Source organism: Ceratotherium simum, chromosome 37, assembly GCF_057802395.1.
Source record: "Ceratotherium simum simum isolate JZ-2026a chromosome 37, ASM5780239v1, whole genome shotgun sequence".
Classification (NCBI taxonomy): domain Eukaryota; kingdom Metazoa; phylum Chordata; class Mammalia; order Perissodactyla; family Rhinocerotidae; genus Ceratotherium; species Ceratotherium simum.
The window spans coordinates 11436833-11463814 of NC_141936.1; the positions used below are offsets into that span (position 1 = coordinate 11436833).

Below are 26982 nucleotides of genomic sequence, written 5' to 3' on the forward strand. Positions count from 1 at the left end.
CCTTTTTTTTTCAGACATTTTTATCCCTCTAATAATAAAAGGCATGGAAGAAAGATTAGAAAATACAGTGCTACAGGGGAAAAAAATGCACCACTTACAGCTGCACTACTAGGAGACAACCATTGTGAACATTTTGATGCACGTATCCAGGGATTTTCCTGAAGGTCTGTGTGTACATAATATCTGGTGTATGGTATAAATGCATATATTTGAACATAAAAGGAATCATACTGCTTATACTGTATTGTGACCTACTTTTCACTTAAAAATATATTATATCATAAAAGAGATTCCACATCAAGAAATATGGTTCTGGGGGCCGGCCTGGTGGTGTAGTGGTTAAGTTCGCATGCTCCACTTCGGCAGCCCGGGATTTGCAGGTTGTGATCCTGGGTGCGGACCGGCGCACCGCTCATCGGGCCAAGCTGTGGCGGTGTCCCATATAAGGCAGAGGAAGATAGGCATGAATGTTAGCCCGGGGCCAATCTTCCTCACAAAAGAGAAAAAAAAAGAAATATGCTTCTGTTTTATCATTTTTATTGGCTGCTCTGTAGTCCATTATATGATATATCATGATTGTTTTTAACCCATCCTCAATTCAGTTTTTGGGGAGTTGAGAAATTTTCCTTACTGTAAATAACGTTGCAATGGATATTCTTGTATGTACATCTTTGTGTAGTTGTCTGATTATTTCTTTGAGCTAAATTCCCAGGAATAGAATCCCAGGGTCTAGGAGAATACTTACATATTCCCATATTGCTCTCCAGGAAAAAACATTGTACCAATATTCACTCTACTCAGAGTGCACAGGAGCATCTATTTCCTCATCTTCACACAGATACTGAGAGTTGTCATTCTGGTGGCCAAAAATGCCATTTAAGTGTTGTTTTAATTTGTAAGTCTTTGATTCCTAATGAGATTAAATACTTTTGAGATATATTTGTGGTCATTTGTGTTTCTTCTTGAACTCCCTATTCAGAATATCCTTTGTTTTTCTTCCAGACTATTCATGTTAATCTTTATTCTTGATTTGAAATAGCCCTTTATAATAAGTATATTTTATCTGCTATATGTTGCGAATATTTTTCCACTGTCATTTGCCTTTTAAGTGTATATAGTGTTTTGCTTTGTTTTCTATATATCATATTTTAATTTTATATAACTAAATCTTAATATTTTCTTTTGGTTTCTTTTCTTGTTTTGTGCTAGAAAGTCCTATATATCAAGATTTTATAAATATTCTCCTGTATTATTCTAATCATGTATGAATTAATTTTGTGGATGCAAATCTTTAATCCATTTGAAATTTATCTTGGTATCTTATGGGAAATAAAATGCAATCTTTTCTCCAGAATATTTAGCAAATCTCCAGCTGCCTACTCAGCATTCATTCTTGGATGTCTTTCAAAGACACCTCAAACTCATAGATTTTCTTCTCCTTTCCTTCGGTAAGTATTTGCTAGCTCATTAAATGGTATTACTACTGCCTCAAGTTGCTCTGGCCAGAAACTGGGGAATCATTTTGGTATTCTCCTCTCCTTCCCCCTTACTAAAAACCCCCCATCCTAAAAACCTCCTTGATCCTCCCACTTCTTCCCAAAGCCAGCACCAGGCTGCCCACACCTCCCCTCTGCACTAGTGCAACCTCCCCTAACTGGTCTCCCCACACCTATTCCCCTTCACCCATAATATATTCTCCACACCGTGGGGATCTTGTAAAATGAAAATCTAATCTTGTAACTCCCTACTTAAAATCGCCTATTGCCATTTCATTGTCTTTAAGAAAAAGATCAAAGCCCTTAACTGGATCATCAACAGCCCAGTGGTTTGGCCCCTCCAGCCTTTCCCATCTTGTCCTGGGCCCCCCTGTCTGCTTGATTCATGAATACCCCATGTCAGGCTCTTCTCATTAATGTTCTTCTTCTCTCTCTCCTGCCTCCTAGTCTTCTCTGCTCCCCCACCCCACCAACCCCACACTCTAACCTGCAGTCCACCCCAGGCATTTCTTCATGGTACCTGCTTCCCCCACCCCCCATCACAGGGAGCAATAGGACCCTTCCACTGCAGTGGCTTCAAACATCACTCTGAGTGATCTTTGAAAAACAACAAATGTCTATTTCAGTTCAGGCCTGGTAAGTTTTCAGAATGCAAAGGACCATAGAATAGTTCCTAAATTTGTTTGGAGAGTTGTGCTGTTAATGTGTTTTACAGAACACTGGTGCCGTAAGATGCTCCATGGAAAAAGCGTCTTTGGCCAAATAAATTTGGTACTTGGTACATGCCATGTGGAGATTCGTAAAGGATGTCCACATACTTCAGTACTGAGTGGTCTTCCAGTAAAGAATCTTATTTGCCTTTGTCTATTTTCTAAATATATTTGATCATAGAGCCTTTTTTCCCCCCTTAAAAAAGAACCTATTGTATTCTGGGAACTAGCATTCCATGGGAGAGGCTGATAAAATATCAATGACCACCAAGCAAGGAATAATGGTGCTTCTACTCTTTGAGTTGCTACATCGGAACCAAATATTCTTTCATTATAGCTGAGCTTTAGCAAAACCTACACTTGGCCAACTATTAAGTGCTCAAAAGCTCCTTAATTGACTCAGTGGAATGAATTAGGCAAATTATTGTTACATAATTAGATTCTGAATCCAATGTCACATTTACCTTGGGAGACTGGCTTTTGCGGTTTGGGTTTATTTTGCTCGTCTCTTTCTAGGTTCACTAGGTGGGACCTTAAATTATTGATCTGAGACTTTTCCTCATTTCTAATGTATGCATTTAGTGCTATAAATTCCCCCCTAAGCACTTCTTTGGCTGTGTCCCACAAATTTTATGTTGTATTTTCATTTTCATTCAATTCAATGTGGGTAGGTTCCTTTAGATTTTCTCTTTGATCCATGGATTATTTATAAGTGTGTTATATTGCTGGGCCTTCTTTTTTCAGCACCTTTTGGCATTTCTGGGTTGCTGGCTTCTCCAGCACCTAGTTTGGAATATATGAGGCCAAAAGAAAACTCACGGAGCTCGGCATCAAGTTGTTCCTTGGGTCTGAAGATCCAAGCCAGCTGGTCTCCTCTTGATGTCTCAGAATCTTCTCATGTTTGATTTGTATATAATGTCCAAGATTTTTACTTGGACATTAGTTAGTGGGACTTTAGTTAGTGGGAGGACTAGGAAAAACATATCTGCTCCATCTTTTTGGAAGCAGAATTCTCACTCTGGCTGTTTTTAGATTTTTTCCTTTGTTATTGGCTTTTAGCAAAATTGATTATGACATGCCTTAGTGTGATTTTGTTGGTGTTTATCCTACTTGGGATTTGTTGCACTTCTTAGATCTATGGTTTTATGGTTTTCATCAAATTTGGAAAATTTTGAGCCATTATTCTACCAAGTATTATTTTATGCTTCACCCCCCTTTCCAGGGACTCTAATTACATCTACATTAGACTACTTAAAATTGTACAACAGGTCACTGAGTCTCTGTTCGGTTTAAAAACAATTCTTTTTCTTGAGCTTCCCTTTGTCTAGCTTCTATTGCTTCATTTTCAAGTTTACTAATGTTTTGTTCGGCAGCATCTAATCTACTGTTAAGATCACTTAGAGTTGTTTTGTTTTTAATTTCAGATGTTATATTTTTGATATCTAGAAGTTCCTTGCAGTTCTTTTTTATATCTTCCATTTCTATCCTCATTTTTTTCATGTTTTCCTTCACATTTTGAACAAACACCTTGTTTACTACCATTATCCATTATTCCTGGATCTGGGTCTTTGACTGATTTTTCTTCTGGTCACATGTTCTTGCTTCTTTGCACGTCTAAAAATTTTCATTTGGATGCTGGTCATTGTGAGTTAAGCTGTTGAGTGATTGGATTTATTGTCTTTCTTTTAAAAGTGGTAACCTTTTTTGTGTACTTGCCGACCTGATTGATCCTTTCAAGGTTTGTCTGTCTATTTTGGGGGGGTGAGTGTATGGTAGCCTTACTCTAGGGCTAGTTTTGCCTAATACTAAGGTGTGACCTTTTCCTCACTGGATGCACTGGGTGATCGGTAAAATATGTGTATTCTTACTTGTGCAAGTTTGAATACTTCTCAGTCCTTTGTGAGCTTTGGGGACGGTTCATCTTCCATCTTGGTAGCCAGGCCTGGGGAGTTCCAACTTACTCATGCACAGTGTTCAGCAACAAACTCAAGAGATGCAGCATATTTCTGATGCTCTTTTTCTGAGTGGCTCTATCTTCTGTGGTAGTTTGTCCTACAAATTACAGCTACCTTGGCCTCCACAAACTCCAATTCTCTTCAGTTCAGTGAAACCATTGTGTTCTAAACTGGCTCCAGGCAGAAAGCCAGGATAATCATGGTACTCAGCTGTTTTGTTTCCTTTCTCAGCAATCAGAGTCATGCACTGCCTGTTGTCCAATGTCTGAAAAATTTTTTTAAAAATATATGTTTCATCCACTTGTCTAATTATTTACAGTGAGAGGGCAGGATAGGTTCCAGTTACTCTATCATAGTAGAAGAAGTTCCAAATAGTTTTTTAGATTTATTTCATCTGGAATAAAATACTTGTGAAATATGAAGGAGTTATAGTTAAATCACCCAGTCTAGTGCCTGGAACATGGCATATATTCAATACTAGGTATTATGATTATAATGATTATCACTAATATCATTCAGTGTCGGCTCTATTAACCCAAGGATTTACTAACAGCAGTGACTTTTGATTTTTTTTATCTTTTTTCATTTTAATTTATCTGAGGAAAGCATACAGAATTAAACAGTACACTTGTAAATTTGCATAAATATTACAAAATTTGGTAACTACGATACAGATTGCCTCTTAGAAAGCAGTAGATTGAAAAGCAATTGTAAAAGATTTAAAGTTCAGACTGATTTCTAGCCTTAGTCAAGTAGAAATTTCATTTTGTATTCTCTTTACAAATGTTATTCAAGCACAACAATGATTTAAAAGTAATTGATTTTTCTCCAACTCAAATAAAAAAAAAGTAAGCAAGTCAATGAAAAAGTCATCTGGCTCAAGCCAGTAAAAGCATAAAGATTTATTAAGTCAACTATGAGTAAAGAAAGATGATGTAATATACTAAGAACTCTTCTACTAAAATAAGCTAGACTACGTATTGCTTGGAGGTGGAATGGTGGGGTGTTGAAATACATATAAAAACATAATACTCTTAATAAGGGGAAACATAAATGAAACCAAGCTTGCCCTCCGTAACTCATAATAAATCTTCAAATACCTTGCATAAGACTGATGGCAGGAAGCATGACTGTTGTAAGGCAGAGAAGAGCAGTCATCCTTGGAAATCTACTGGTTGAAATTTTCCTTGTGTGGCTCCATGAGAATCACCCCATATTCCTACCACCAGCATGCAACACAGTGAAGACCTCAAACTGCGAGCCAGTTAGGGGAATAACTGATTCAACTAGCAGTGTAGTAATCTTAGTCTGTAAAATAGGCCACTAGAGTCAATCTAAAGGTATCTGAGAACTGTGCATCCCTGCAGGATTCTGCCAAAACACATGTACTGTGGAAATAGCCACTAGCTCTTTGGGCCCCTGACCGGCATGGGGTTTATATCCTTAACTAATGTCATATAATCTCCAGGATAGCTCTAAGAACACTGGTGATGAAAGCCAGAGTGGGATAGTTTGGGGACTCTCTCTGGGCCCCAGTCCTTTGGATCCTGGGTCTTAGATATCTGATAAATATCTACAGAGTAGTTCACCCTATTTTCTTCTGTCATTATCTATTCTTACCAAATCCTTCCAATCCAGTTGGTCCCAAGAACAGACAAACCTAGGGATCTTGGACTTCTCCTGGCTATATTAGAGCCCCTTAGAGATCCAAGAACCAATATATGCATCAGGAATGTTCTGGACCCTGATTTTGGCTTTTATCTCCCTGGGGAAGCTCTGGACCACAGCAGGGCTGGATGGACTGGACCAGTGGCTCTGGGACTGCCAAGAATTTAGAGAATTAGAAAAGTTTGACGTTGACATTGGACTTCTGGAGCTGAGTGGGGCTTTTGAGTGTTGTCAAACCATAGAAGTAAGGAGAAGTCTATAGCTATTGCTGCAAAGGCAACTTAGGGCATCTTACTTCAGAATTTGCAGTGTTCAGATTGCCAGCTAAAGAAAGCTATTGTTTAGTCAATATCTCCATTAAGCTTGTCTTCCTAAATGGTTGGAAAGTAGTACTGATGTATATATTTGTCAAGGCTTTTGATTTTTTCCTTTTAACGTTTCTCAGCACGTCCTTGTTTATATGTCTCTTCAACGAGTCTACCATGAAATGTCGTTTGTAATAGTTTAGTCTATGCCCTTTCCCACTCAGAGAGATGCCTCATTAATAGAAAGGTAACCTTTGAAATAGGTGAGTAAGAGGCAATCAATTTCATGTCTTTCCTATTGACGTAAATGGCTATATTTATTGCAGGAAACAAATTCACTTAGACACTGCTGAATTATAATCAACCTGGTAGGACCCAGAGGTATTAAAACCTATTTTACTTTAGAAATTAAATCGTCAGATGCCAGGTATGCAAAGAGCGTGACATGAAACAGACATGAAATATTTTAGTTTGAGATTCCTCCTCTGAAGTGGTTTGTGAGTGATGTATCATGGTTTAATAAACACAAGGTAAACCAATGGCTGATAGAAAAGCACTTTCATGGTAATTAAGGAGTAATTACCCAAGTGTACACTGAAATTTTGTCCATTTTGAAAATGGGCAAAATACTTGATTTGCTCCCTTGCTTTAGTCTATGACTCTAGTGGTGCTAACAGATTTTTATATCACTTTTTACATTTATCTAAGCAAATGGAGACATATTTTTAAAATTTCTTTTTCTCATTTTCAAACCTTGAGGAGAGATTGCCTCAATTTGAAGTATCCTCTTCTAGTTAGCTTTGATGAAATGCTTTTCAGTTTAGGAAGCCTACCCATTTTGTATTGATTCATAGTATGGCTTTAAAATCACATGAAGATGACTTTGTTCATGTAACTTTCAATAACAAGCTGTTTCCTGTAAGTTGGTGTTTGGACCACAGTGACATCAGCCCATTTCTGGTTTGTTAGTTCAAACCCGGCTCTCTCAGGGGGGCAAGGATGCCCTAAAATGTTGCGTCTAGACAGGGTTGGGAGCTTTGAGTCACCTTTTTTTATTATGGGGGAAGGACAGACTAGAGTGAATGTGAGCTCCCCTGGGGCCACCATTTCCCAGGGGAGATTTGGTCAGCTCTAGGTTAACCCCAGGCTTCACAACTGTCTCTCAGTAGGTGAGCCTGATGCTCTTTCTGAGCATTTCAGTCCCTCCCAGAAGTGTATCCAGGGGTTTGGATAGTGGAGTAAATTTTCCTACTTGACACATACTAGGCACCCAGCTGTGCCCTGGAACTCTGCAGAAAATAGTCAAATGTCCAAACTCACATGCTAAACACTTGGCTACAAAAAAATCGTAAACTGTTAGTTTTCAGCTTTCTGGAGCTTCAGAAAAATAATTGAGAAGATTCAGCTGACTGAATCCAAAATAAAATAGATTTCTTTAACAAAATCAGGAACCCAAGTTTGCTTTTCCGATAAACCTCAAAAGGTTTATTCAGACATGGGAATCAGCTTCAGTTAACTAGTTCAATAGACTAGAGGAGGTCTTTTTCACCAGTGCCATTTTTTTTCTTTTAAAATTTTCCTTAAGGAAAAGATCCTTGTCTGGAATTTTGGGAGAGTTCTACACTTTATACAAACAACAAATTGGGCTCCATTGCTAGAGATCATGACCCCATCTTTGGCTCTTTGCTTTGCCAGAAAAGTGATGGGTGACAGAGCCTCTGGTGCAGCTGTCTCTCTGTTGCTTTTCTTTATCTCTTTAGGTGAAGAGTGTGACATTGACATCAATGAGTGTGACAGTAACCCCTGCCATCATGCCGGCACCTGCCTGGACCAACCCAATGGGTATACCTGCCACTGCCCACACGGCTGGGTGGGAGCGAACTGTGAAATCCGTAAGTATTTCTGCAGCTCAGCTGCTGTTATCTAACATCACATTTTCATTCAACAAGAAAAGGATGCTGACTGTGCCCAGCCAGCCGCACGTCACTCACAGATGAGGCAGTGAGGCCCCAGAGAGATAGCCTGCGTCACCTATGTCCCCCATGCCCCAGCTGAGTACTTTTGCTCACTGCATTGTGGCACTCCCACTCCTTCCTGAGTCGGAATCCAGCCTTTCCATCGGGATGAGAATGTGCCGATGTCATCCAGAGTTCACTGCTGCTAAGACAGCCAAAAATGTGCTTAACAGAGTAGCATTAGAATTACATCAAAAAATGGAGTCTTTGTGTTGAAAACTTAAAAAAACCACACAAAATGTAAATTCACTTTGCATTTATGTCTTCAAGTGCCTTCAAATGTGTTAGGTTCCATCAGATGCCTGGAGAAACGTCCAGTGAGGATGGGCGTAAAAGAAAAGCTGAAAAGCATTTCGAGCTGCTTAGAGCTAAGTGTTCTCCGAAGATGAACTAACAGAAGTTTGAAAATGTCACAAGCAAGATTTTATATATCAAAATAATATGTTTACTAGGATTGAGGGGAAGATGAGGACTGGCGTGGAATTGGGTTTTCCGTTGTTTTGTAAACTGCTAAAAATTCAGCCTTGAAAGGTGTTTTCTTCTCATTTAAATTAGTCAGGGCAGTTGGGCATCTTTCAAAAATGCTCCCTCCTGGACCCCCTCTCTACTCTCTCCCCCTTCTCTACTCTCCATCAGGAAAAGACAGCTTATCTGCTGGGTGTGTGGAAGGAGGCAAATACGTATACATAGCCCTGTCTGTCTGTCTGTCTGTCTCCTTCCTGGGCTGCCTCTACTCCTCCATGCTGTGTGTGTCTCAAGAACAGGCCCCTCACTGGTGCTCCCCCACTGCCTATGGCTGCATGGGCTTGTCTAATTCTTAATATATGTCTGAGGTGGGGTGCGGCCAGTATTGGGGAACCTTCTTATCCACAAATATGGGCCACTTTCTCCAACATCAACTTGACCAGTAATGAAGGTGTTATTGGGCTCTCATCTGCTCACCCTTTGTCTTTGCTCTTGGCTCAGAGCTTGAGAGGGGAAGAGAGTAGTTATTTTTAGGCCTCCCCCTCAGCCTTCCCAAGTGCTCCTAAATAGAGTGGTCTTAGGACCAGCTGTCCTTGCTGAAGATGGGTGAGAAATACTCTTTTGCTGAAGAAAGAGACAGAAAGGGATGCCGATAGTACAAACGCTAAGGCTGTGATTTGGTGTAGGACGTCAAGTCTAGAATGGTGGGATCTGTTGGTGAGAGGGACCCCAGACCTGGGTCAGCACGACCTCAGTTCTTGCCCTGGCCTGCATCCTGTGGCTGCATTTAGATGTGCAGAGCTTCAATTTAATTATCCATAAAATGGGACCAGTTTTCATTTTAAAATTTGGTAATTCTGTGAAAAGACAAATTTTGTGCCTTGGGGCAGAGCAATATCTATTTATAACTTTTAAATCTTAATTGTGAAGATAAATATATAGGAGATTGTGGATAAGGAATCAGGAACACATAGGATGCCCTCAGGAAGTTTTGAAGTAGAATCCTTTGATTATAAAAAATCTAAATTTTACTTCCTTCTGGTGATGATAATAGAGGCAAAAGATGTACAACGATGGAATAATAACAAAGATAAAAATTGGCTTCAAATTCTGGCTACATCATATTCTGGCGATGTGACCTGGATTAACAAATTCACCTCTCAGAGCCTTGTATTTCTCACTTGTAAAAGGGTGATAGGAACATTGCTGTCAGATAAAAGAAGGCAAACGTGCAGATTTCTGCTATGCAGTAGGCACTAAGTAAATGCTAGCTGCCCTTTCTCTTTCTTTCTACTCTACTGTAGCTCTTATGCCATGAGCTACTCCTGGGGAGGATTAACCTTTGGCAGTTGTCTTTTTAGATGACGTGTGCCCAGGGCACAGGCCACTCTAAGTGGCTGGGTGCGATGCAGCCCACCACACATCTTGGTCCACACTTGGGCTCTGTTTGCCCAGACAAGCACTTTCCATTTGATGATCTCATTTGCGCCTTTCCTGTAGGCCAAAGGCATTAAAATAAATGTCATCACAGATTAGACTCTGCCAGGCTCAGTGTTGGATGTTTCTATTCTTGACCTGAATGTAAGCATGGAGAATATGCGTATGAGGTTTGCAATGACAAGTAGCTAGAGCCAGTGGCCAGTGTCTGGAGAATGGGGTCTGAATCAAATGGAATGGATCCAAGGCCCAGGAGCGGAAGCAGAGTCTGGCTGGTCAGTGGGCAGGGAAGATATAAGAGGCCTCCAGTCCTGTGTGAACTATGGGAGCCATGGCCTCTGAGGTCTCTTTCTAACTCTGCACGTCAGTGATCTTCTGAAGTGGCCAGAAACCAAGAGGTGGGTGCCTGCATAGTACAAGGTCAGGTCAGTAGATCTCAACGGGAAAGCTCAGATGTACACAGAGAAGAGGCAGAGCCGTGGGCCACGTAGCCACATAGCATTGGAGGGCTGCTGAGTTGTCAGTGGCACTAAAGGAGCCTCCCATCAGCCCGACCTCTGCCTCCGGAGGCCACATTGCCTGCCTCCCTATTTTGCTTGCTCTGCTTTAGCCACAGTGTCCTGCTTTCTCATCCTCCACCAGGTCGAGTTCATTCCTGCCTTCAGGGCCTTCGCCTGTCCTGTTCCCTACGGCTGGCGCTCTGTCCCCTCAGATTTCCGCACAGCTGTCTCCTTCTCAGCATTCAGGTCTCAGCTTGAATGTCACTGTCTCAGATGCCCTCCCTGACCACCTGTATTATTTTCCTATTGCGGCTGTAACACATTACCACAAATTTAATGACTTCAAACACGAATTTATCATCTTATGGTTCTGGAGGGCAGAAGTCCCAAATGGGTTCCACTGGGCTAAAAACAAGGGGCCAGCAGGCTGGCTTTCTTCTGGAGGCTGTAGAGGAGAACCTTCTTCATTGCCTTCGCCAGCTTCTAAAGGCTGCCCACATTCCTTGGTGTGTTGAGAAGCTGGAGCTGGTGTACCGAATTAAGAATATGCACGGGCCGGTCTGGTAGTGTAGTAGTTAAGTTCACGTGCTCTGCTTCGGCAGCCTGGGGTTCACAGGTTCAGATCCTGGGTGCAGACCTAGACACTGCTTGTCAAGCCATACTGTGGTGTCCCACATACAAAAAATAGAGGAAGACTGGCACAGATGTTAGCTCAGTGACAATCTTCCTCAAGCAAAAAGAGGAAGATTGGCAACACATGTTAGCTCAGGGCCAATCATCCTCACCAAAAAAAAAAAAAAAAGAATATGCAGATTATGACCTGCTGAATGAGGAGGCGCACACCATCCACACAGAGTCAGCAGGGAGCTCCCTCAGCATCCAAGCTCCCATTTTCAGGAAGTGAAACCCATGGGGTCGTTTTGATTGAAGGCAAAGTTTCAATGCACCCACAAAAAGGAAACAGAGTCACAAGATTTATTACTTACAGATCCCAGAAGCGAGGGGCACAGTGAGCTGAGGGAAGGGCAGCCCTCTTCCCAGGTCACGAGTGAGTAGGAGATAGAAAGCAGGATAGCAAGCACCTATTACTTTAAGGTTGTTGGGGCAGAGGTCACTGACTTTTCGTGGGCCCAACTCTAAGTGGTTATTTTAAAAGATGCCCCAGGAAAAGTAAACCAGGAACTTATAACGAGAACCCTAAACTCAAGTCCTTATCTAAACGTCCCGACTCTGGGTGTGAGCAGGGTTATCCTACTGTAAAAATGCCTAGGCAGCAACTCAGGAAAACAAAAGCTGTTTTTCTCAAAAGTTGTTTTTTTCTCAAAAGTTGTTTTCTCATCCCACTTGGCTCAGGGCCCCTTCCTCCATCTTCAGAGCCAGCAGTCACATCTCTCTGACCTCTGTGTCCATTCTCACATCTCCTTCTCCAACTCTCTTGCCTCCTCCTTTCACTTAAAGGACTTTTATGATTACATTGGGCCCACCTGCATGACCCAGGATAATCGCTCCATCTCAAGATCATCAACTTAATACCTTTGCAAAGTCTCTTTTGCCGTGCAAGGTAACGTATTCATAGATTCTGGGGAATAGGGTGTATTCATCTTGGAGAGATCATTACTCAGCTGACCATAACACCCTATCAATAGTGTCTTATTGATCCCCCCATTTGTTCTTAAAATTTATAATATTTTGGGATGACTTAGAATTAATTTTTCCTGTTACAGCATCATCCTAATCATTATAGTGAGTATTTGCATAAACATGACTTAAACCAACTAAAGGTTCAGGATATGGTAACTAGAATGGGTGCTGCTCTCAGGAACAGGGACCTGGGTTCCAGGCCTCAGGCTCCTGCCTCCCGACCAACTGCAAGACAGGAAGAAGGCCACTTCATCTCTCTGGAGCTCAGTTTCTTCATTCGTGAAATGAGGGATTAAATGAAATAGTGTTCTTCCTTCCAGCTCTAGAATTATGGGATCCACACTCAAAGTAGTATCATACTCTGCTAGGAAGCACCAATTATAATAAAGCAGATACTTCTTATTGCCTTTTGTCTTACAAAGCACCACAGTGTGTCTCCTATTGCATGTGGAAGAGAGCCTCAGCATAAAATATATATGGGATCCTCACAGATGCACACTTAGAGTTCATGCACCTCCTGAAAACCCTCCCCAGTGAAGGGTGCTGCATGTGGAAATGAATCGACTTTTTCATCAACCGTCGCTAGCGGTTCTGAAAGTTCAGTGGGATTTACATGCAAATTAACACCATGTTAGTGGTTCCATGACAGCCTCCTATGCCCAGTGTTTACCCCAATAATGAATGTTTCTTAGAAATGTGTCCCTTTAGAGTTATTATCTGCCACCTCATCAGTAAAAAGAGGCAGAAATCCAGCAGACCACACAGGTTTCTCATAACCATCAAGAAAATTGATCCAGAACTATCCTAAAAGGATCATTTAGATAGTGATGGTGTTTCATACATATTCTGAGGCAAATGAAACCTTAAGTTCTGGAAACTAACTAAACAACCCTGGTGACGTTTTAATTCTCTGCCCCTCGTTCTTAACCATCTTGGGTCTAATCACAGTTTTTATTTTTTTTTTTTTGGATTTTAGTAAAATTTTCCCTTCCTACAATCAAGGTCTAAAAATAAAAATTCCTATAAATCTTTACATAATGGTGTGTTTTGTATCATCTGTTTTGGAGCTGTAAGGTTTATACAGTTAGAGTTACAGTCAATCTTGCTGACTAGCAATTGACCAGTTATGTACACTGAGCAGCTGAATCTACGGTTAAACTATTGAATTAATGATATTCTGCAGTTGAGAAGTAGGCGAATAGGCTGTCTTGGGTTTATGCATTCAATGAATAATCAAGGACTTCTTATTGTCAGACATTGAATGCAGTGCCCAGGATATAAAGATTAATGAAGCAGCCCCTGCCTTCAGGAGCCCGTAATCCAAGGGTGGGTCATAATATGTGATGGGAGTTGCTGTAAAGCTTTGTGCAGGCAGCTCCAGGAACCCAGGGAAGGGGCCTGGAAGGAGTACAGATGGACTTCTTGGCCCTCTTCTCCTCAAAATGCATGGAATTTAATAATGGTTGAAGAAACCCATCAAGTGATTATGTTATATAGGCAGACCTTATGATACAAATTGATTGGATTCTTTGGTTCTCATCTTTGTATAAACTAGGATTTAAAAAAAATAAAATTAATTAATCTTCCTCCCCAACCAGACCCCCACTACACTCCCCAAAGGTAACCACTGTTAGCCATTTATCGTGTATTCTTCCAGATATATTCAGTCACTATATAAATCCTTATTTTCTCCCATACAAGTGGGACTGTTCTATACATACTGTTTGGCATCTTGTATTTATGCTTCATAATATATCTTGAATATTTATCCATGTTGGTTTATCCATCTGCCTCAATTTTTAACACCACATGGCTTCTACCCTAGTTCCTCAAACCTTTTCTTCACATGCAGCTAGAAACATCTTTTCTTTCCCCCTTTTTTTTTTTTTAGTTTTCTAAAAGTATATTGTTTTTTTCCTTTTAATATTTTTTCCCATTTTTTTTATTGTGGTAAAATATTCATAACATGAAATTAACTATTTTAACCATTTTTAAGTGTGCAGTTCAATGGTATTAAGTACATTCGTATTGTACAGCCATCCTCACCATCATCACCACCATCTATCTCCAGAACTTCTTTTCATCTTCAAAACTGAAACTCTGCATCCATTAAACAATAACTCGCCATAACGCCCTCCCCCAGCCCCTGGCAACCACCATTCTGCTTTCTTTTTCTTTTTTAATCTCCTCTTTTCCCCACACTCCTGTCTCTGGTAGCCACCATACTCTGTTACTAGGTTATAACTCTGTTACTCTGAGTTCAGCTTTTTTTTTCCTTTAGAGTCCACTTATAATTGATCATGCAGTGTTTGTCTTTGTGTGTCTGGCCTGTTTCAATAGCATAACGTCCTCCAGGTTCACCCATGTGGTTGCAAGTGGCAGAGGCATCTTTTCAAAGTGGAAATTGGAACACTTAGTCCCTGCTTCCCACCACTGTTTCCATTCCTGCCCTCATCAAGCTCCTATTAAAATGCATAATGACTGGAGACCAAAGGCCATGCTATTGCCTATGGGGCCTGGAGGACTTCCTCTCCCTGCGGGAGGTTCTCCCTCCTCACTCAGCCACACTTCACTCCCTGGAGCAGCCACCGTCCCCCTTTCAGTCCCTCGTTCTGCTCCCCACCCCCTCCCAGGTCTTTGCCTGGGACAGTCTTCTCTCTGCTGTGCCTAATCCCTGGTTAATACCGGCTCACCCTTAGAGCTCCGCTCCCTGTGGACTCCCATCATGAAATCTCTCCTGATTCCCCAATTAGACGGAGTGTCCCCTTGTCCTCTCTGGTAGCACCGCAGAGCTTGTCCCTCACTGGCTTAGCACACTTGCACTTCTTCATTGATTTTGTGACCATTTGCTTGATCCCTACGTCCCTCAAAAGGTTGGGGGCTACCTGAGCCGCTTTTTCTCTCTGTTTTCCCTTACTCCTTATCCCAGGCACTCAGCACAAGGCCTGGTACATAGTAGGTGCTTAATTAAGATGTGTTCAGTGATGGGATTCCCATGAAGGAGATGAGCTATTCTTTCCATCCTTTTCCATTCCTTCCTCTTCTGAAGATTAACGAGTGTTGTTAACTTTTTTCAATCTCATTGACTGCTTTGATTGTCCAGCTAACTTTTAGCTATAGAAAACAAAGAAATCTGAAATCCCTGCTCACATTTGTTAGGCAGCAGATGGTTTATAAGATTATCTAGCTATCTAAGTGACATCTACACAAAACACACTGTCACTCACTTTCACACTCTTTAAATAACATAGTGGACAAATTAACTAGTCTAGCTACATTCACCTAGGTAAATGAAAAAGTAGATATGGGCAATGTATTTTAGAATTAAATTTTTAAATCTAATGAAGTCTCTTTTTGGTGGAGTGGAGGTTGTTGGCGGATCTGGGTTTATTCTCAGCTTGGCCATCAACTGCCTGTATCACCTTGAGCAGCTGCTCTGAGTCCAGTCCCCCTACCTAGCTCAAGGTGATGTTTTAGGACCAGTTGAAATGTTAAATGCGAAAGCACTTGGAAAACCTCGAACAAGTTGGGTTTAAACCAAAATACAAATGATCCCTCAGATCCATAAATGCGACATTTTTCCTGAACAGTTCATGTGCGTGCTTTCCTGCTCACGCACCTGCTGGGGCCGATGAGATCATCCCATCCAGCACGTTCTGGTGCACGAGTCTTCCCCCAGCCATGCTGTAGCCAACATAGTAAATGATTCATGCAGTGGGACTCCCAGGAAGCGACAGAGTGATGAGTTATGAGCGTAGCGCCTGGACTGGGAGATGGCAGCTGTAGCCACCTGGTGCAGATCGATTTGCTGCCTCTCAGACCGAGTATTGGATTTATTCAGATCCAGCCTTGCTACTAACCTGATTAGCTTGTAAAGCAGCCACATTCACTTGTCAGAAAATTTTTAGATGACAGTAAGGTGGAAAAAGCAAAGGGCGAGGGCGGGGACAGGAGGGAAGCAGAGGTTTTAGGAGAAATTTTGAGAAAGTTTTCCCAAAAGTCTAAACAGCTTGGAATGCAGAGTTTTGGGAAATGGAGCAGATGGTCAGAAATGCAAGCAATTTGGGCAGCTTATCAGGCCTGGGACACTGTGCTGAGTGTGTACCCCAGTGCAGTTGTCTTTCCACTGTAGTGACTGTGTGGTTGTACACTTGCTGCATAACACAATTGAGACGATGTGTAAGCTATTTACATGAAGTTGTGCGTCGACCAGAAGAACTCATCAAGAACTCATGTGGCCCTGCCATAGCCATCAGATCTGAGCACTCTGCTAAGTTGGAGTAGAAACAGTACTGGCTGGCCTCGTGTTGATGCTAAATGGATGTTATAGCATATACTCTGTGAGCCTTGGACTCCAGCCTACAACTGAATTTTTCAGAGAATGTCGAAATACTTGGAAATCGAGTGAGTCACGCTTCTCTTTCTGCCAGAAAAATGAGTTGTCTGTCTCAGTGTGCATCAGGTATTGCCAAGTGAAATGGCTGTTGATTTGGGGATTGAGTCTTGGTTCTAGTTTCACAAAACGCCTTCTCCCTTCCATCCCGACCGTTTATTTGCAGTGATTTATATGTCGGTCCATCTGCCTGTATGTGAGTTGGCTCAGACGCAGCAGTGAACGCACTAATGGTCAGTCTTAATGCTCTGCCAGCTTTGTGAGCTCAGGCAGGCAGGCTGGAATGGCAAAACCAGACCTCCAGGGCCTTGGTGAAACACTCAGGAGTCAAAGATGTGGATGCAGACTCAGAACTCACTTCATTCGTCCCATTCGTCTCAAATTCTCAGGCACCGTCCAGGCTCAGGGCATGGTTCTTTTTCCATTAGGCTTCTAGGAAAGGGGTCTGCGCGTTTGGATCCTTCTTGGGATGTTTACCTGTGCTCTGCTGCAGATTGTAACTGATAAAGAATACTGATTCTCGGATTCCATGTTCACTAAAGATGTCGCTAAGATGAGGATATGAGTACCCAGAGGTCACAGATACTCTCACTTAAAATGGACCAGTGAGGGGCCGGCCTGGTGGTGCAAGCGGTTAAGTGCGCGCTCCGCTGCGGCAGCCCAGGGTTTGCCGGTTCGGATCCCGGGTGCGCACCAACGCACCGCTTGGCAAGCCATGCTGTGGCGGCGTCCCATATAAAGTGGAGGAAGGTGGGCATGGATGTTAGCTCAGGGCCAGTCTTCCTCAGCAAAAAAAGAGGAGGCTTGGCAGATGTTAGCTCAGGGCCGATCTTCCTCACAAAAAAATAAAAAATAAAAAATAAAATGGACCAGTGAGAAGAGTTCTGAGGATTTCACAGGAAGACAGATCCATTCCTGCCCACCCCTGAACCCCATTTCCAGGCCCCCAGAGTCCTAACGTAGAAGTGATGGCATGGAGGTGGTGGTGGTGTTGTAAGTAAGGTAGAGAAGGCATCCTCTTTTCCACACAAGTTTAGCTTCTCTTTGGTCTTACCTAGCCGTTTTTTAATTTTCACAGCTTCCTTTCAAATCCTGGTCACATTGTCCAGATGATTCCGTTTGTGTGCAGGCCTATAAACAAGACATAATTTGACGCTCTTGACCTATGCCAGACGCAGAGTTGATGTCCCATCCTTCCGTTTCTTCTTGCTCATACAAGCTGGTGCTTTTTGGAACAGCACAGGAGAATGCCCGATAATCCTCAGCTCAGAGCACGTGCCTCAGAGGACAGCATCCTTCTCTTGATCCTTCCCTCCTCCACCACTGCAGCTGCCCCTCCTTAGGGACCACCCACCACGTGCTGGGCAGTGGACTTTCTCACTTTTCTTTACATGTTTTCTGACTTATGCTCCCAGCAAGCCCATAGGATATACATTGCTATTTTCTTCCTACAAGTGAAGAAACTGAGGCCTAGGGAGGTCAAGTAAACGTAACAGCTGGAATTGAAAACAAAGTTGGTGTGATCCCAAAGCCCACACTCCTTCTACTAGTTGTGCTTTAAGATAATCCCCTGGGTGTTTTCTTCAAATAACTTATTGCTTATTTTTTAAATTATTATAAAAGGAATACATTATTCTCTTTTAAAAAGCTTGAAAAGACTGAGAAGTGTAAAGAAAGACGTAAAAGTCAGTGTAATCCTGCCTTCCAGAGATCACTGTTGCTAGTGCGTTGCTGTGCAAGGCAGATGCTAAGAACTTGGGTCTAGACTTACATTTGACACATTGACCCAGGAAGTGACGTCAGTTTCCTAGTCTCATCTATAAAGTGGGGAGAGAGAATAATATATCTTCTGGTGGTTGTGATGATTAAATGAGATGTTTTCCAAAAGCTTAGCATAGTAAGAAAACAAATGTTCCTCATTATTGTCACTATCCCTCTGAGCTTCTCAGTGTGCAGATCAACATCTTAAGCTCACATGTGATTATACAGCTAGGTTCTGTTTGGTAACCAACCTTCTTTTATTCTTTTGCTATTTGATGAATGCCTCCCTGTTTCACTAAGAGTTGAATATTTAGGTTGTTTCCCTTTTTTTTTTCACTTTTATAAATTGTATTGTCTATTGGTGGGATGGAGAGAGAATATAGCAGTGAGGGACTCTAGCTATATCTGTAGCATTTTATTTCTTTAAAAAAACCTGAAAAGAATTCTAAAGCAAAAATTGTCAAATATGAACATTTATTAACTTTGAGTGGTGAGTACATGGGTGTCTGTGCTTATTTTTGCAACCTTTTTCTAAATGTGTAATAGTTGATAATTTAACATTTCTCCAGCATAAATTCTAAAAATTGGAATTTCTGAATCAAAGGATATGCCATTTAGTCCACACAGAGTTGTGTATCAATTTACACAGTCCTCATTTCTGTACCCTTGTCAACTATGGTTATCACAGTTTTTGTATAATATTTGGGAACTTATAGAGGAATTGCATTTTTTAAAAATAATCATGAAGCTAAACAATTTTCTACTTGTATTCCTTTGGTGAATTTCTTTTTATATTTTGTGCTCATTTCTCTATGGTGTGTTCCTGTTTTTTCTTAATGATTTGTAAGAGGTGTTCATGTATTAAGGATATTAGCCCTTGGTCTGGATTACCCATTGAAAATAATTGTTCCCAGTTTGGATGGCCCTTGTATTTTAAGTCACTGATGCAAGGACAGGAAAGACCTTCCCATTCAAAAGGGCACAGCTCACATCCAGCCATTTGCTTATTTTCGCCTTCAGACCTCCAGTGGAAGTCCGGGCACATGGCGGAGAGTCTCACCAACATGCCCCGGCACTCCCTGTACATCATCATTGGGGCCCTCTGTGTCGCCTTCATCCTGATGCTGATCATTCTGATTGTGGGGATTTGCCGCATCAGCCGCATCGAGTACCAGGGCTCTTCCAGGCCGGCCTATGAGGAGTTCTACAACTGCCGCAGCATCGACAGCGAGTTCAGCAACGCTATCGCTTCCATCCGGCATGCCAGGTGGGTTGCTGGAGGGGGAGGAGGGGGAGGAAAGGAGATGCTGCTTTCACATGTGCATTCTTGGTACCAGGGTTATATTATAAACAAGACTTCACATCTGCAAAGAGAGTTTCAGAAAATCAAAGACAGATTCAAGGTAGTACTGAGGGGCAGATAATCAGGCCTCTTTATAAGCAAACTCCCTTGAATTTCCTGCTAGCTCACTGTTTTCATTGAATGCATTCGTTCATTTAATTTGTGCTTATCTGTGCGATAAAAACCTGTTCTTAATCACTGTATATGAAACATTTTTGATAATTCCTTTTTTGGACTGTCTTTGGCTATGTTCTTGCAACAGTCAGCATGGATATAAATGATTCCATTTGTTTTAAGCGCCTACTTAAAGACTTACAAACAGCTATCATTCTACTGTAAGAGTTCATATTATATAAAACAATGTCCTTTTGTGGAGAAGAGACTCCTGGAGAGACAGGAGTTAGCATGGTATCATAGAAAGAGGGTGAGTTGGGGTGTCTGAGGTATGGCACTGAGTCCAGCTACTCCATTACTTGACTCTATTTCAGACAGATCCTTTAACCTTCCACAAAAACAATTCCCTAAACTGTCAAAAGGGATAACTACCTCTTTAGGGAGTTACGACAATCAAATTAAATTACAAATATTAAAGGATCGTATAAACAGATAACACCATATTTACTTCTCCAAATCTATTATAACACTGAAAAAAAAATAATTTAACCTAACATTTTGTTGGCTTTTGCAAAGAATATTTACTACAAAAATAATAGCGATGTTGTGCATTAAAGAACACCATTGTTTCTTTTAGTTGGTAGAACAATCCAAAGCACACCATGCAGAAAGCCAGTGCACTGTAGTAAGAAGTGGGCTGAGCTTGGTGTCTTAAGATTGGGGCTGAAGGGAACTATTAGCTGCATAATCTTTGTTGGGATGTTGTATGTTGATGTTGATCAAGATACAAGCAGATCCAATTCTGTCTGAATGGCATAGAAGCTCAGAGGTTCAGGAAGTTTGCTTTCTTCAAAAGGAAACCCCCAAGCCCAAGACTCAGATCTTACAGTGATCTTGCCACTCCAATGGAAGCAAACACCGGAATCTGCCTTCCTGGGAGAGGAGCCAGCGGGAGAGAGAAATTTGGAAATATAGAGCATCTGCTCCAGTGCCTAGGTGGGGGAAGAGTAACTTTTTTGTGGGAGCTGCACCAGCCTTACTTCTATTACTATGAGAGAGAAAAGAGAGTTCAACTCGCTTCCAGGTCAGGTTCTACACAGCTGCTCATCATTGGCTCCTTCCTTTAAGAGTCAGCTCAGCAACACAGCTTCCAGGAAGCCCTGAAACCAATCCCTGCCAATCTCACCTGACTTGTTTATTTGACTCTTTCCTCCACTAGCCTGGACATAACAGGAAATGGTTTTATTACTATATCTCCAGTGGGTCCTGGCACATAGTAGACCTTACTAAGATTTGAGGTCTGAAACGAGTGGATGATCTTGGTTAGGGGTTGGCATAGGATATCTTGAGCTGCCTGAGAGGTGGATTCACCCCAGGGCACTAGCTTAGTAGGTGGTACCAGCCTGCAGGAGTATTTGCATTGGATGCAAATCATCCAATCATTGGATGAGAGGTAGAGGATGTAAAAAAGCGAGGCGAATAGATGAGTTCCTTTGTTGTTCAAGAGTCTTCTCTCTCCTCCCCATTCCTGGAGGGGCCTAGTTCATCAGGAAGGAGCAGAATCTTTGGCTTTATAGAGGGCTGTATTGGGAGACCCAAGGAATCAGATTCCCTCCACCCCCAGAGGGCTCTCTTGCGTTCAAGAGGAAGAGTGTTTTATTTCAGCCCCAGAATAGTTTAAGATAGATTATTCTGAGCTTCCTGCTTATATAGCCCACTGGGAAGATATTTAGCTTAATTCTCTTGGAAGGAAAGAATAAACTTGAAAGCATTTACAAACCTGTTTCTTATTTGGTGCCGATTTTTATCAAAAATATTTACTGCAGAATTCCTCACCAACAAGCCTCTACATGCACCAGTGCCTACAGATAAAACCATTGAAGTTAATACAGTACCTTTCCAAATATCTGGGAACATTCCCTTCTAAACGTTTATTGGGCTGTGACCTCTCGTCTCTACAGTACAGCTCTCTAGAGGCCCTGGCTGAGTCTCTGGCTGTTTGGCTCTCTCTGCTCCCTTTTCCTGGAAACCCTAGAAAGGCACTGACAGAAATTAACCCTTTTGATATTACCTTCTTCCTAGTTTTCAGCAGTGGCCTAAAGCTAATGTCCATTTCATGGCTTGTCTCCGTGCTGCTAGCCTGGAGGTGACCTTGGATCAGAACAACTACAGCCCAGTGGCCATGCAGGACGAATACTGAGTGGGTCATCCGTGAATTCATGAGTGACTGAGGCAGTCTCGAGTGATTCTGATGTTAGCAATCAGCGGTGCTGGTGCTGGGTTGAGAAGGAGCCCCCTCTCTCTCCTGTCCTAAGAGCCATCTATTTCATGGCTGCTTCGCTTACACTCAGGCTGGAGAGAGTTTGCAACTGATCAGTGGGAGCGAAGCCACGACTCTCCAGGTTCTGTAGCTGAGGTCACATCTCGGTTGCCAGTTGCTCGCTGTGCTACCAGCTATGTGTGCCTGATCCCAGAAAACCAAAAAAGCAGAGCTGAGAAAAGGCATAGTCACTTTTTCTAAGAGCCTCTCCCGATTTGGGTCTTTCTTAAGGTCTGGTCCACCCGACATTCTCTGCGGTATAGTTTTAGCTGTTGACGTCCAGGGGAATGTGAACTAGAGGAATGTGCACTCTTTGATCTGCCTCATAACTGGTTACAGTATCTTTTGTTTCTTTAGTGAAATAAGGTATACAAGACTTGTCAGGGGGCCGGCCCCGTGGCTTAGTGGTTAAGTGTGTGCGCTTCGCTACTGGTGGCCTGGGTGCGGATCCCGGGTGCGCACTGACGCACCGCTTCTCCGGCCGTGCTGAGGCTGCATCCCACGTACAGCAACTAGAAGGATGTGCAGCTATGACATACAACTATCTACTCGGGCTTTGGGGAAAAAAAGAGGAGGAGGATTGGCAATAGATGTTAGCTCAGAGCCCGTCTTCCTCAGCAAAAAGAGGAGGATTAGCATGGATGTTAGCTCAGGGCTGATCTTCCTCACAAAAAAAAAAAAAAAGACGTCACCAAATACGATGGTTGAGATGTCAGTAATGTTGATGCTACCACTGCCACAACTTCTGTTAGTGCTTCTAAGATGGTTAACATGGCTAGACACTATACTAAATCCTTCGCTATGAGTGATTCTTACAGTCTTCATCAAGGGCCTGCAACATATTTTAGACTTTGCCGGCCATAGTCTCTGGGTCTCTGTGACTACTCAACTCTGCCTTTGTTGTGTGCAAACAGAAGAGGCATTATGAATGGGCACAACTGTGTTCCAATAAAACTTTATTTAAAAAATAGGCAACAGACCATAATTGGCCTGCGGGCTGTAGTTTGCTAACCCCCGGTCTACATTATAATTTTCTCTAGCTTCCAATTTTTTTTTTGCAATTACAATGTACCTTTATGATAAATAAAAACAGTGTGTTATTTAAAAAAAAGAACCATTGTATAAAAACTCCTGCCATATCTGGTTTAGTGCCTGAGAGTTTAAAATGGATTTCTATAGGTGTTAGCTTATTTCTTAACATGAATCCAATTCTGGGAAACAAAGGAAATATAAACAACTATTAGTATTGCAAATATAAGTATGAATGCACATTCATTTTTCATTAAGTGTGAGCTTGCCACTGTGATAGGTGTGTTTTATTTTATTGTGTTTGTTTCAAACCATTTTAGCTTCCATAGGGTAGATGTTGTACTTTGAGTAGAGAATTCTGCCTCACCTAAGGAATTTGGACAGGCTTCTCAGCAGCTAGTTAAGTCATAGTGCCAGAATTCCAGCTCCAAGGTAGTGCTAGCAGTGTTAGTCCTACTTTAACCAGGTTACCCTTGGAACTAGCTTTATACTTTGTGATCCATACTGGTTTGGAATTGATCCTATTAGCACTGTGCACACAGCTGAGTTACCAGTCTATCCACGAAGTGATGCTTCTTGTTCTCCAGTTTACTGTGCACATATATGGTGGGCATGTGGCCGCTCTTGAGTGGTTTCAGCCCATGGCTTGTTATACTCAGTGGATCTGAAACACTCATCCTCAAACCCGCCTTGTCAATGTTCAGTTCCATGTCAACGATTTAAGATTACAGTTGTTTGATCTATGGCTTGTCGATGGACTGCATAACAGGGAGGCATTTAACTTTCTAGATTTTGAGGAAACAGATTCTTCTTCAAACTATGAAATCATACAAAAAATAAAATGAGTATTTTAAACATATATTCAACCTATTAAGTTGCTTGGATTTTTTTTTTCTCAGCCAACCAATTGATTATGATTTGCTGACCCTCCTGTCAAAGTTTCCACAGGAAACCATCTCATGGATACTATGTTAGGACATGGAGAGCTTTCACTGGGATTGCCCAATTTTTAAAATTAATGTTATTAGTGGCATATTGTTACCAGTGCACCTAGCTATATTATGGGAAATAGATTGTTGACATATTCCCGCCTTAAGGTAGCCTCTGAAAGTTTCAAACTTGGGAGAAAGTGTCAGATCCTGTTGGCTTTTACACCGTTGTGCCTTTTCCTCTCCTCAGATTACAGGCCTCACTCAATTTAGATGAACAGACCACAGGCTGGGGTCCCACTGCATTTATGCATGCACAATCCCACACCTCCATGATTTTATTGAAGGCTTTTTAGTATTGCAGTAGTAGCTGTGGGTTTCTTGGTGGCAGAATGGTTTAGCTCTTCATCTCTACGGTTCGCCTGTTGCCCATCTGGCATGGTTTGTGCCTTTGTGCTCCTGAAGGCCAGTAAATCTTGAGTGAATTGGAATCCAAGATGGATGAATGTTTAAAAGTGAAAGATCTTATGAAGAATGCAATGTTTTCTCATTTCCCTCTCGATTCTACTTCTCATCTCTGTATGTGAGAAGACAGACTTTACAAGATATGAAAGGAAGAAATAGGAAAGGAGAGGAGATGGGCTGTAGGTCCTAGAAACAAGCCCTTTGAGGTCCTAGGGGGCCCATCCTAGCAACCTTTTAAAATTTCTTTTTTAATGAACCCTGTTGGACTTGGAACAGTTAAAAAGTGTTGTCAATAAAAAGGGAGGAGGGGTGGTGGGTTAGTGTGGAAGATTGTTTAAATCATATTGTACTCGGGGGGTTTAGGGAAGGTGAAGTCCTAAATGGGAAGAGACCACCCAGAAGTGGCTTTATTTTAATAATCGCCATCTTAACACTGGTTTGTCAGGAAGTCTTGAAATTGGATTTTGACACCCCTGGCTTCTGGGCGTCAGTCCTGCTGTCAAGGGGATTTTGATATATACAAATCTGTTGGGACAATGGCTTTGCGCTCAGAGAACAAACAATGGCTTGTGTGTACGTGGGGATTGGGGAGTCATAGGTGGGTGGGATCGAATGGTGTCTGCTGGCCGTTTGTAGACAAATACCTCCTAATTTGAAGTCCGTTCTCCCTCTGCCGTTTTCCTCATGTTGGGACCTCAGATGACCTCTGAGCCTTCACAGCCCTCCTGAAAGTCCCACAGGAGAGCCTGTCTATTCACAGTCCAGGGAGGACCACCCTGGCATTCTGTATTCCAGTCACTAGAGTGGATGTAAAATAAACTTGCATCTCCAAATAGTTATGAGTCTCAGAAGAAAAAGACAAATCGATACACGTTTCCTTAAAACCTATTGCAGAGCCATCATGCCTGACTGCTTTGCCAGGATTTAACCTATGAGCTTCGACATTAATTTTAACTCTACGCTTTGTGAAATCCATTTTTTGCATCCTGCACGGAAGACTAATATTTATCCTCATTCAATGTTAATATCAGGAAGTCTTAAATTTCTGTACTTGATAGGGAAGATATTTTTGAGAGTATTTTATGGTTGCATTTGATTGTTGCATGTAAGTTATTTTCACCATTTGCCTTTAATAGGACTTGATATCTAATATCTATCTAACCAGAGTCCTGTCTCCCTGTGATTTCAGGTTTGGAAAGAAATCCCGGCCTGCGATGTATGACGTGACCCCTATCGCCTATGAGGATTACAGCCCTGACGACAAACCCTTGGTCACACTGATTAAAACAAAAGATTTGTAATCTTTTTTTTGGATTATTTTTCAAAAAGATGGGATATTCCACTCATTGAAATATTTTTAAGAAAATAAAAGGCTTAAGAAATTTAAAATGTTAGCTGCTCGAGAGTTTTCGGTAGAATATTTAAGAACTAATTTTCTGCAGCTTTTAGTTTGGAAAAAAAATATTTTAAAAATGGAATTTGTGAAATCCGTAGACTACGTTTTAATGTACTCTCAGCTCTCTAAACTGTACGCTTCGACTAGCGTGTGCTGTTTTCATGATAGACACTATCACGAAACCCAGATTAATTTCTGCGGTTGTTACAGAATAAATCTAAACGAGGAGAAGTTTCTCTTTGATGTGTGAGTGCTGGCTTTCTGAGTAGAGTTAGGAAACACATGTAGAGTATGACACATAATACAGTATACCCGTTACTTAAAAAGAAGTCTGAAATGTTTGTTTTGTGAAAAAGAAACTAGTTACATTTGTTATTCCTAACCCGAATGAAATTAACCTTTGCCTTATTCTGTGCATGGGTAAGTAACTTATTTCTGCCCTGTTCTGTTGAACCTTGCGTAAACATTCTTTTGAGTTTGTTTTTGTCCTTTTCGTAACAGTTGTCAAACTGGGCCTTGAAAACATACATATTGAAGGGGCCTAGGGAGACAAATTATGATCGAACTGAATCTATATTTTCCTTAAAAAGTCAAGGTTTTTATACTGTGAGTAAATTAAATTTCTGTTGGAGTTGTTTGTTGCTAAGAGGTAGTAAAGGTACTCGAGTACTGGTTCTTTCGGTAGTGAGTATTTCTCATAGTGCGTTTTTATTTATACCCAGGATATTTTTGTGGCTGTGTTTGATTGATATGTGCTTCTTCTGATTCTTGCTAATTTCAAAGAACATTGAATAAATGTTACCAAGTCAAGGATGCACTTGTCTCTCATTCTTTTAAAATTATATGAAACATTTTGGGTTTGATATTGATTGTCAGACGAATAATCCCCATTTTTTTCATTTTAAATATTCCAAGGAGTATATTTCTATGGCTGCTGGAGCCTTCTGGGAGCCTTCCTGGCCTCCTGCTTGTCAGTGAACCATCCCTACTTTCTCGTAAACATGAAGGGTGGAAAAAATATAACAAAAATTCTCATCATAG

General features: G+C 41.6%; 1 protein-coding gene across 1 annotated transcript in view; it reads left to right on the forward strand.

The window, feature by feature from the left end:
• The window catches only part of DNER (delta/notch like EGF repeat containing), a 293156-nt gene extending 266402 nt beyond the window's left edge, over nt 1–26754 (forward strand). Inside the window, exons 11-13 of the mRNA XM_087424736.1 lie at nt 7895–8026; nt 19367–19613; nt 25735–26754. Coding sequence (XP_087280862.1) covers nt 7895–8026; nt 19367–19613; nt 25735–25846 — 491 coding nt within the window. The 3' untranslated portion in view covers nt 25847–26754. The remainder of the gene's footprint in view (nt 1–7894; nt 8027–19366; nt 19614–25734) is intronic.
• The last annotated feature ends 228 nt before the right edge of the window (nt 26755–26982 follow it).